Source organism: Thalassophryne amazonica, chromosome 15 (genome assembly GCF_902500255.1).
Source record: "Thalassophryne amazonica chromosome 15, fThaAma1.1, whole genome shotgun sequence".
Classification (NCBI taxonomy): Eukaryota; Metazoa; Chordata; class Actinopteri; order Batrachoidiformes; family Batrachoididae; genus Thalassophryne; species Thalassophryne amazonica.
In genome coordinates, this window is record NC_047117.1 from 92,583,594 (window position 1) to 92,595,788 (window position 12,195).

At 40.3% G+C, this 12,195-nt stretch overlaps 1 protein-coding gene across 1 annotated transcript in view; it reads right to left on the reverse strand.

Moving 5' to 3' along the window:
- Positions 1-8,888, reverse strand: part of LOC117525548 (transmembrane channel-like protein 7) — a 32,972-nt gene extending 24,084 nt beyond the window's left edge. Inside the window, exon 1 of the mRNA XM_034187428.1 lies at positions 8,769-8,888. Within this exon, the coding sequence (XP_034043319.1) occupies positions 8,769-8,784 (16 nt within the window). The 5' untranslated portion in view covers positions 8,785-8,888. The remainder of the gene's footprint in view (positions 1-8,768) is intronic.
- Positions 8,889-12,195: the final 3,307 nt, after the last annotated feature.

The window sequence follows — 12,195 nt, forward strand, 5'->3', positions numbered from 1 at the left end:
CAACCCCTGGAAAAAATTATGGAATCACCGGCCTTGGAGGATTTTCATTCAGTTGTTTAATTTTGTAGAAAAAAAGCAGATCACAGACATGACACAAAACTAAAGTCATTTCAAATGGCAACTTTCTGGCTTTAAGAAACACTATAAGAAATCAGGAAAAATAATTGTGGCAGTCAGTAACGGTTACTTTTTTAGACCAAGCAGAGGGAAAAAATATGGACTCACTCAATTCTGAGGAATACATTATGGAATCACCCTGTAAATTTTCATCCCCAAAACTAACACCTGCATCAAATCAGATCTGCTCGTTAGTCTGCATCTAAAAAGGAGTGATCACACCTTGGAGAGCTGTTGCACCAAGTGGACTGACATGAATCACGGCTCCAACACGAGAGATGTTAATTGAAACAAAGGAGAGGATTATCAAACTCATAAAAGAGGGTAAATCATCACGCAATGTTGCAAAAGATGTTGGTTGTTCACAGTCAGCTGTGTCTAAACTCTGGACCAAATACAAACAACATGGGAAGGTTGTTAAAGGCAAACATACTGGTAGACCAAGGAAGACATCAAAGCGTCAAGACAGAAAACGTAAAGCAATATGTTTCAAAAATAAAAAATGCACAACAAAACAAATGAGGAACGAATGGGAGGAAACTGGAGTCAACGTCTGTGACTGAACTGTAAGAAACCGCCTAAAGGAAATGGGATTTACATACAGAAAAGCTAAACAAAAGCCATCATTAACACCTAAACAGAAAAAAAACAAGGTTACAATGGGCTAAGGAAAAGCAATCGTGGACTGTGGATGACTGGATGAAAGTCATATTCAGTGATGAATCTCGAATCTGCATTGGGCAAGGTGATGATGCTGGAACTTTTGTTTGGTGCCGTTCCAGTGAGATTTCTAAAGATGACTGCCTGAAGAGAACATGTAAATTTCCACAGTCATTGATGATATGGGGCTGCATGTCAGGTAAAGGCACTTGGGAGATGGCTGTCATTACAGCATCAATAAATGCACACGTTTACATTGATATTTTGGACACTTCTCTTATCCCATCAATTGAAAGGATGTTTGGGGATGATGAAATCATTTTTCAAGATGATAATGCATCTTGCCATAGAGCAAAAACTGTGAAAACATTCCTTGCAAAAAGACACATAGGGTCAATGTCATGGCCTGCAAATAGTCCGGATCTTAATCCAATTGAAAATCTTTGGTGGAAGTTGAAGAAAATAGTCCATGACAAGGCTCCAACCTGCAAAGCTGATCTGGCAACAGCAATCAGAGAAAGTTAGAGTTGAGTAGAGTAGAGTACTTTTATTAATCCCGAAGGAAATTAAGGTGTCTGTCAGCTTACATAAATACACAAACATACACAAAGACCTAATACACTATAACCTATATACCTATATCACTATAACCTTCTGTGTGGTGTTAAAGAGCTGGATGGCCCTGGGGACAAAAGACTTCCATAGTCTGTCTGTCCGGCAGGGGATGGCATGGAGTCTGTAGCTGAACAGGCTCCTCTGGTTGGCCAGAAACTGGTGCAGGGGGAGTCTGTCATTTTCAAGTATGGAGTCCAGTCTGCTCAGGGTCCTCTTCTCAGCTGTTGTAGTGAGAGCCTCCAGTTCCATGCCCACCACAGACGCAGCCTTCCTCACCAACCTGTCTAGGAGTCCAGCATCCCTCTTTCTAATGCTACCACCCCAGCAGGCAATAGCATAGGACAGTACACTAGCCATGACAGACTGGTAGAACATCAGCAGGAGTCTGCTGCAGACATTGAAGCATCTCAGCTTCCTGAGGAAGTAGAGCCTGCTCTGTCCTTTCCTGTAGAGTGCTTCTGAATTAGCAGCGCAGTCCAATTTATTGTCCAGGTGTACCCCTAGGTACTTGTAGGTGCAGACTGTCTCCACTGTCTCCCCCTTGATAGAGACAGGCACCAGTGGTGGGGTGGTCCTCCTGAAGTCAACCACCAACTCCTTGGTTTTGGTGACATTCAGCTGCAACTGGTTGTTCCGGCACCATCTGACGAAGTTCTCCACCAGTCCCCTGTACTCTCCTTCCTGACCATCCTCGATGCACCCCACGATAGCAGTGTCATCAGAGAACTTTTGCATGTGGCAGGTCTTCGTGTTGTAACTGAAGTCGGAGGTATACAAGGTGAACAACACTGGGGAGAGCACCATTCCTTGTGGCGCTCCCGTGCTACTGACCACAGTCTGAGATGTATGGTCACCCAGCCTAACGAACTGGGGTCTTCCAGTGAGGTAGTCAGTTATCCAGGTCACCAATCCCGTTTCTACTCCCATCTGCAGCAGTTTGTCACTCAGCAGGAGTGGCTGAATGGTGTTGAAGGCACTAGAGAAATCAAAAAACATGATTCTCACAGCATTGCCTCCCTTGTCCAGGTGAGAATGCACCCTGTGTATCAAATATAGGATAGCATCCTCAACTCCCACTCTCTCCTGGTAGGCAAACTGCATGGGGTCCAGTGCATGGCGAACCTAGGGCTTCAGAATGTTAAACAATAGCACCCGTTCAAATGTCTTCATTATGTGAGAGGTGAGAGCAACCGGTCTGTAATCGTTCAGTTCTTTGGGGTGTGGCTTTTTGGGAACGGGTATGAGACATGATGTCTTCCACTGTATAGGCACTTTACCCTGAGTAACTCAGTGTGAGTGCTGCCTGTTTATTGTTCATGAGAGGGGGAGGGAATGTGGGTAGAAAGTGCGTTGTATAGTCCACAGGAAGTGAGGTGGTTTCTGTTGCGCATTCAGAGGTGGTAAGGGGGGGAGGGTAATGGCTGGAGGAGCTGTTAGTAGTACTAGCAATGTCAGCCGCATCACTAGGACAATTAAATCTGTTGTAAAAGTTGTTAAGATCATCAGCTCTGCTCTTGTCGCCATCCGCCCCATGACTCTTGGCTCCACACCCAGTCATTGTTCTGAAGCCCCGCCACAGTTCATTCGGATTGTTTTCCATCTTCTTCTCCACCTTCCTGCCATATGCATCCTTGGCCTCCTTCAGTCCTTTCTTCAGCTCCCTCTGTATATTCCTGAGCTCCACCATGTCGCCATCTATAAAGGCCTTCTTCTTCCTTTTCAGCAGTTCTCTCACAGCTCGGGTCACCCAGGGTTTATGGTTAGGGTGGCGGCGCACAGTCTTTGTAGGTACTGCAACATCCCTACAAAACTCAAAGCAGTCTCTCAACGCCTCCTCTGCTTCTGGTGTCCACATCCTGACAGTGCCTGTGTACACAGGCTGTAGATGTATGAGATTATGATCGGAGCTGCCCAGTGGAGGGAGGGAGGTGGAGATGTAAGCATCCCTCACATTGGAGTAGAGTAAATCAATGGTCCTGTTTTTCCTAGTATTACAGTCCAAATACTGATGGAAATTCGTCAGAGTGGAGCTGAGTGTAACATGGTTGAAGTCACCAGATATTGCAAAGAAGGCATCTGCGTGTTGTGTCTGAAGCCTCGCAACTGTTGCGTGGATAACGTCACATGCACCGTCTGGGAGGGCTTGTGGCGGTATGTACACACAAAGAACAATGGCGTGCGTAAACTCTCAGGGCACGTAGTATGGACGAAAACTCACCATGAGTAGTTCCACGTCTTTGCTGCAGATTGTCTCTTTAACAGTCACGTGTCTCGGGTTACACTATCTGTTGTTTATGTAGACCACCAGTTCTCCTCCTCTCTTCTTACTGGAGAGTTGTTTATCTCGGTCGAGTCTTACAGTGCTGAACCCCGGTAAATCCACGTTCACGTTGGGAGTGTTATCAGTTAACCACGTCTCAGTTAGGCATAACAAGCTGACCTCACGGTATAGCTTTTGGTTCTTTACCAGGGCAGCCAGTTCGTCCGTTTTATTCACCAGCGAGTTTACATTTCCCATCACAATTGCCGGCACAGAGGGTTTATATTTCCACTTATTCTCCCGTCGCTTAGTTTGGACTGCGACTCCAGCCCTCCGGCCACGAAAGCAAAATACTTCCCTTGGGATTTCCACGTTGACTGAACCCACCACTTTCCGTAGTGCGTTGACTGAGCCCGCCGCTTTCCGTAGTGCGATCAGCTGATTCCTTGTATAAACAAGTCTCTCGCTGTCGGAACATCTTCCAAACTGATGTGTATCCATAGGATATAAGTAAATAAATGCACTGTGTAGGTGTTAAAAAGTCAAAAAATAAGACAACAATACATGAAAAACAAAGACAAACACAGAGCTGTTCAGACTTGCTGCCGCACACGTCGGCGCCCGGAACCGGAAGATTGATGAAGAGTACTGTTTGTCACTCATTAAGTCCATGCCTCAGAGACTGCAAGCTGTTATAAAAGCCAGAGGTGGTGCAACAAAATACTAGTGATGTGTTGGAGCGTTCTTTTGTTTTTCATGATTCCATAATTTTTTCCTCAGAATTGAGTGATTCCATATTTTTTTCCTCTGCTTGGTCTAAAAAAGTAACCGTTACTGACTGCCACAATCTTTTTTTCTTGATTTCTTATAGTGTTTCTTAAAGCCAGAAAGTTGCCATTTGAAATGACTTTAGTTTTGTGTCATGTCTGTGATCTGCTTTTTTTCTACAAAATTAAACAACTGAATGAACATCCTCCGAGGCCAGTGATTCCATAATTTTTGCCAGGGGTTGTATTACCTCCGCCATCAAAGGTGAGCAGAGGTTATGCGTTCACCCATTTGTTTGTTTGTTGTCTGTTTTTGAAAAGTCTGTAACCCACAATTTTCCAGATATCTTTTTTTTTTTTTTTTTTTTAAACAGAGGATTCATATCCTGATAGGCAAGAATACATTCAATTTTCAAGGTCATAGGTCAAAGTCAGGAAAAATATTGGAAACATCCCTATCCTTTAACATTAAACACATTTTCAAAAATTCTTTCAAAACGCTTTCATATTTGAGAGTGTTATGTAGGATGGTGTAGGACAGTATCCTTTATTGACTGAAATTTTGATGCAGATCTGATCCGGATTACAGACTTTGTGGCCATTTAAACTTAACATTGAAAACCCCATTTAATGTATATTTTACATTACATCTTAATCAAAAATTTCTCAGTCACTCTCATTTTTCTGTTATCAATTCACAACCCCAGTTCCAATGAAGTTGGGACGTTGTGTAAAATGTAAAAACAGAATACAATGATTTGCAAATCCTCTTCAACCTATATTCAATTGAATACACCACAAAGACAAGATATTTAATGTTCAAACTGATAAACTTTATTGTTTTTGTGCAAATAGTTGCTCATTTTGAAATGGATGCCTGCAACACGTTTTAAAAAAGCTGGGACTGTCGTATGTTTACCACTGTGTTACATCACCTTTCCTTCTAACAACACTCAATAAGCGTTTGGGAACTGAGGATACTAATTGTTGAAGCTTTGTAGAAAATTCTCCAGTTTATCTGAATCTTCTGATTATATTATGGATTGTAGTTGATGGAATCCCTAAATTCCTTGCAACTGAATGTTGAGAAACATTGTTCTTAAACTGTTGGACTATTTTTTCAGGCAGTTGTTCACAAAGTGGTGATCCCCATCTTTGCTTGTGAACGGCTGAGACTTTTGGGGATGCTCCTTTTATACCCAATCATGACACTCACAATTAGTGTCCTCAGTTCCCAAACGCTTATTGAGTGTTGTTAGAAGGAAAGGTGATGTAACACAGTGGTAAACATACCACTGTCTCAGCTTTTTTGAAACGTGTTGCAGGCATCCATTTCAAAATGAGCAAATATTTGCACAAAAACAATAAAGTGTATCAGTTTGAACATTAAATATCTTGTCTTTGTGGTTTATTGAATTGAATATAGGTTGAAGAGGATTTAAAAATCATTATATTGTTTTTATTTCAATTTTACACAATGTCCCAACTTCACTGGAATTGGGGTTGTACCTACACCACCACCATTGGATGGATGTTCCAATTTTATGCTGTTTGTCTTCCAGTTATCAGTCGGAAACCAAGTGATAAAAGGCAATGACAAACTGTGCATAACAGAGATAGCGACACAATGTTATGTGAAAATTATCTGACAAAGAATTCAGAAACTGAAAAAGTTGGGAAAAAACCCCTGACAATACCACAAAAAAAAAACTTTGATTCAAGGGCATGAACTAACTCCTGACATCTGATCACATCTATTTTAGTTTATGAAAAGCCACTTCTAACAGGACTTTGATTTGAAATTTTTTTCCAAGGTAAAAATTTGTGGAACTGGTAAATAGTGTTGGCAGAGGTTTGCGCTCTATGAGTGCAGTGCACTAGTTTCCAATGTTTCCAGACTCTATCTGGGGGAGGTGATGGTCTATATTTTAAATCATGTTATGAATATGTATGTCCGAATGTGTTCTACTGCTGGCTGCACAACGAATTGCCCCTGGGGGGCTAATAAAGTCTACTTGATACTTGATATTAGTGGTTAAGGTGTTGGGCTTGAGACCAGAAGATCATGGGTTCAAAGCCCCGCCTGACTGGAAAATCACTAGGGCCCTTGGGCAAGGCCTTTTATCCCCTATTGCTCCCGGTGTGTAATGAGCGCCTTGTATGGCAGCACGCTGACATCGGGGTGAATGTGAGGCATAATTGTAAAGCGCTTTGAGCGTCTGATGCAGATGGAAAAGCGCTATATAAATGCAGTCCATTTATTCTCTTTTTTTTTTGCGTAATGGTGGGGTAGTGGTTAGCACTGTTCCTCATAGCAAGAAGGTCATGGGATCACTTCCTGTCTGGGCTTTTCATTGTGGAGTTTGCATGTGCTTCTTGTGTTTGCGTGGGTTCCTTCCGGGTGCTTCCTCCCACTTCCAAAGACATGCAGGTTCAGTGAACTGGAAGATTTAAATTGAATCTAGGTATGAGTGTCTGCCTATATGTGGCCTTGCGATACACTGGCATCCTGTTCAGGGTGTACCCTGCCTCTCACCCTCTGACTGCTGAGATAGGCTCCAGTCCACTCGAGACCCTTTACTGGAGTAAGAAGATATAGGAAATGAATGGATGACATGCTTGTCTTGACAGTTTTGCACAGCAAAAACCTGTGTGTAATGATGTCAGGAGCTAGCAAAAAGGAAAACAGCTTCATTGATGTTTAAAATGTACATAGGCCTACATTTTTCTAGGGTACATCAATTATCGGTGCAGATATTCAACATTTTATGGTTGTCGGTGTCCCGCATTAGTCAAAATTGATATCGGCCCTGAAACAGTCATACAGTCACTTGCCCAGTTCCGGATCACTGCTGTAGTTTTTGCGCCACCGTTTCTTGTAATCAGCACGAATAAGCTAATACTTGGTACCAATGGAAAGACTGATGTTTTGTCTACAAACGACCACAAGCTCGATCGGATCCAGCCGTCCTTGTGATCAGCAGAGGAATCAAAACATCCCGGTGTCTGTGGTGTGCACGCTTTTTCTGACTCACTCATTCCTGCAAGTTTTAAAGTAACGATCTCTAAAACATTGCAAAGGTGAGTTAGCCATTCTGTGTTTTTGGTTCTAGAGTGGGAAAATACTTACTTACTTGGGTAGAAAATGTCAGTGTGTTATGTCTTGCTGTTTAATTGCTGTGCACATTTATCGCCGACGCAAAAATTTGCCGGTTGCGGATCACTGAAGCAGCAGCCTCGTGTCTGTAGTTGTGAGTCATGTGGACTTTGGGGGTCATCTCAAAATCACGAATGTGCATGAATGTGGGGGCTTTTACTTTTTAATTCGGGAGAAATCTCACCTCCACACCATTTTTTTTGCTCGTAAAAACGTATAACGGCGCCTTTCGAAACTAAGTAAATTCTCATGTAATAAGTATAATTTATATATTTTGTGTTCAAAACACATTCTCGGGTACAGTGTGTATCATTCTGCATTAGAAGGGCTCCAGCCAGATGCCAGGAATGAACCCAAAGTGACACAGAGTGTCGTGATCCGGAACTGGCAAAAGTGATCCATTTCTGGCAAATGTTTGCACCACACATAATGTGGCTTCACACTTTAAGTAGAAGTGCTACTCCACCCAGACTTTTTCAGCTAAATAACGTCCAAATACCCAATACAACAATACACAATAAAGGACATTCAGTTGCATTATGGCTCCGTATAGCGGGACTTTAAAAAAGGTGACCCAAAACGTATTGGCTGAACACTACATTTTTTCTACAAAGAAAGTTGACCAGGATTTGATACTATTGTTGCTAAAGAAACGGACCGATAAGCAAAATTGATAACACACATATTAATAAAATTTAATAATTTCTGGTCCCTATTCTCCCTGGATTACTTTTATTAATTTTTTGAAACTCGCTCTGCGCATGCGCAGCCTGACGTCTTTGTAACTGCCACCAAAAACACGGTCCAAAACACTATGTAATCACCGAATTAACTCTTCCAATAACTTCAAGAATTTAGATTACGGGATACATTTAACTTTACCAAAAGACAAGCAGAAAAGTTCGCTACAACATTCAGCCGCTTGCTCTGAATATAAATAAAATATAAGTGTCCGGATCCTCAAGTCTAACTGCAGTTAAAACTTAAAAACACCCAAAGACACAGAACCGACAAATACTGACGCAATGTGTCGATTAATGTAACGAAGCCAAATAATAAATAAAAAAAAGAGTTGAGCTAAACGCTGTTAGCAGACTGCAACTTTTAGCTCAACTTGGTCCTGAGTTAAAGACGTTGAAATAAGTGGGGCAACTAGTTAAAAAACGTCTAAAACATCACGTTTGGTTTTTACCTGAGTCGACCTCCATCGTCGCTTTATTTCAAATCATTTATTTTGTTCTCATTTACAAGACATTTTGTTGGCTAATAATTCACCACCACCACCACCCAAGACACAGTTCTAGGATGTTGCCAGATCTGAATACAGAAACAAGAACACGCAGCCATCTACAAACCATACAAACTGAGAAGAGGCAACCGAAAAAAAAAACTGCTCAGTTTAATGTTCACTGTAGGAACAATTTTTCTATTGTAGCAAGCAAACCTCAAAATAAATATAAACTATTTCATTTTCAGACTATTTCATTTTCATTTTACTCAGTTCTCTCAGGAATTCAAAGTTTTTCAGCATCACTCTGAGACAAGACCTTTCTGATTTTAGAGATATTGCGTAAATGCAAAAAAGCAGTCCTACATATTTGTTTAATATGCGCTTTGAATGACATATCCTGATCAAAAATGACTCCAAGATTTCTCACAGTATTACTAGAGGTCAGGGTAATGCCATCCAGAGTAAGGATCTGGTTAGACACCATGTTTCTAAGATTTGTGGGGCCAAGTACAATAACTTCAGTTTTATCTGAGTTTAAAAGCAGGAAATTAGAGGTCATCCATGTCTTTATGTCTGTAAGACAATCCTGCAGTTTAGCTAATTGGTGTGTGTCCTCTGGCTTCATGGATAGATAAAGCTGGGTATCATCTGCGTAACAATGAAAATTTAAGCAATACCGTCTAATAATACTGCCTAAGGGAAGCATGTATAAAGTGAATAAAATTGGTCCTAGCACAGAACCTTGAGGAACTCCATAATTAACTTTAGTCTGTGAAGAAGATTCCCCATTTACATGAACAAATTGTAATCTATTAGACAAATATGATTCAAACCACCGCAGCGCAGTGCCTTTAATACCTATGGCATGCTCTAATCTCTGTAATAAAATTTTATGGTCAGCAGTATCAAAAGCAGCACTGAGGTCTAACAGAACAAGCACAGAGATGAGTCCACTGTGTGAGGCCATAAGAAGATCATTTGTAACCTTCACTAATGCTGTTTCTGTACTATGATGAATTCTAAAACCTGACTGAAACTCTTCAAATAGACCATTCCTCTGCAGATGATCAGTTAGCTGTTTTACAACTACCCTTTCAAGAATTTTTGAGAGAAAAGGAAGGTTGATTGGCCTATAATTAGCTAAGATAGCTGGGTCAAGTGATGGCTTTTTAAGTAATGGTTTAATTACTGCCACCTTAAAAGCCTGTGGTACATAGCCAACTAATAAAGATAGATTGATCATATTTAAGATCAAAGCATTAAATAATGGTAGGGCTTCCTTGAGCAGCCTGGTAGGAATGGGGTCTAATAGACATGTTGATGGTTTGGATGAAGTAACTAATGAAAATAACTCAGACAGAACAATCGGAGAGAAAGAGTCTAACCAAATACCGGCATCACTGAAAGCAGCCAAAGATAACGATACGTCTTTGGGATGGTTATGACTAATTTTTTCTCTAATAGTTAAAATTTTGTTAGCAAAGAAAGTCATGAAGTCATTACTAGTTAAAGTTAATGGAATACTCAGCTCAATAGAGCTCTGACTCTTTGTCAGCCTGGCTACAGTGCTGAAAAGAAACCAAAGGAATCATATCCTTAAACCTAGTTACAGCGCTTTCTGAAAGACTTCTAGTGTAATGAAACTTATTCCCTACTGCTGGGTAGTCCATCAGAGTAAATGTAAATGTTATTAAGAAATGATCAGACAGAAGGGAGTTTTCAGGGAATACTGTTAAGTCTTCTATTTCCATACCATAAGTCAGAACAAGATCTAAGATCTGATTAAAGTGGTGGGTGGACTCATTTACATTTTGAGCAAAGCCAATAGAGTCTAATAATAGATTAAATGCAGTGTTGAGGCTGTCATTCTCAGCATCTGTGTGGATGTTAAAATCGCCCACTATAATTATCTTATCTGAGCTAAGCACTAAGTCAGACAAAAGGTCTGAAAATTCACAGAGAAACTCACAGTAACGACCAGGTGGACGATAGATAATAACAAATAAAACTGTTTTTTGGGACTTCCAATTTGGATGGACAAGACTAAGAGTCAAGCTTTCAAATGAATTAAAGCTCTGTCTGGGTTTTTGATGAATTAATAAGCTGGAATGGAAGATTGCTGCTAATCCTCCGCCTCGGCCCGTGCTACGAGCATTCTGACAGTTAGTGTGACTCGGGGGTGTTGACTCATTTAAACTAACATATTCATCCTGCTGTAACCAGGTTTCTGTTAGGCAGAATAAATCAATATGTTGATCAATTATTATATCATTTACCAACAGGGACTTAGAAGAGAGAGACCTAATGTTTAATAGACCACATTTAACTGTTTTAGTCTGTGGTGCAATTGAAGGTGCTATATTATTTTTTCTTTTTGAATTTTTATGCTTAAATAGATTTTTGCTGGTTATTGGTAGTCTGGGAGCAGGCACCGTCTCTACGGGGATGGGGTAATGAGGGGATGGCAGGGGGAGAGAAGCTGCAGAGAGGTGTGTAAGACTACAACTCTGCTTCCTGGTCCCAACCCTGGATAGTCACGGTTTGGAGGATTTAAGAAAATTGGCCAGATTTCTAGAAATAATAATAATAATAATAATAATAATGTACCTAACTCACTAACCCACGGCAATTTTGTGGTTGCATCAATAAAATTCTAGCAACCACCACATAATTTCTGTAATCTTGTGATTAAAAAAAAATCTACATGAATTCATTTTTCCTTACAAATTGTCAGTATAATGCAGAGAGAAACTGCCTCATTAACAACAATCATTATTATTATTTTAATTATGATGCTAAAGGAGAATTAAACTGTAGGTGGGAACAACTGATGGATGGATGAAGTTGGGTCATTACTGAAGCCGTACCAATTTGTACAACTCAAACAATCAATCAAGTCTGAAAGTGCTTATAAGAATTGGACATGGCAACTTAGATTGTGTAATTGTAACTTCCTGGATATTGATTGTGTGTTTTTATTTTTATGTGTTTTAGAAAGTGTTTTTTTTGGGGGGGGGGGGTGCTTTTTGATAAGTACAACCATGGTGCAAAATGTGATTAGTTTTTGATTAAAAACAAAATAATAATAGAAAAAAGCAATAAAGTTCCAATTGGAGCCAAACCAGTTCTTGTATGAATATGTAATTTCCCAAATATCACTAAAAACTGTTTCAAAATACACTATAACCTTCCTGATATAAAGTAACCAGATTATCTACAGCATCAACACACTGATCCAACATTTAACCAAATTAATTAAGGACATGAATTAAATGTAGATGGAATAAATTGTTACTCAGATGTGAGCTTCATAGTGATCAAATATTAAAGTCTGAACTTTATCAGCTTCAGTGTTTCTAAACTGTAAACCATCAGGCTCAGTGGATAA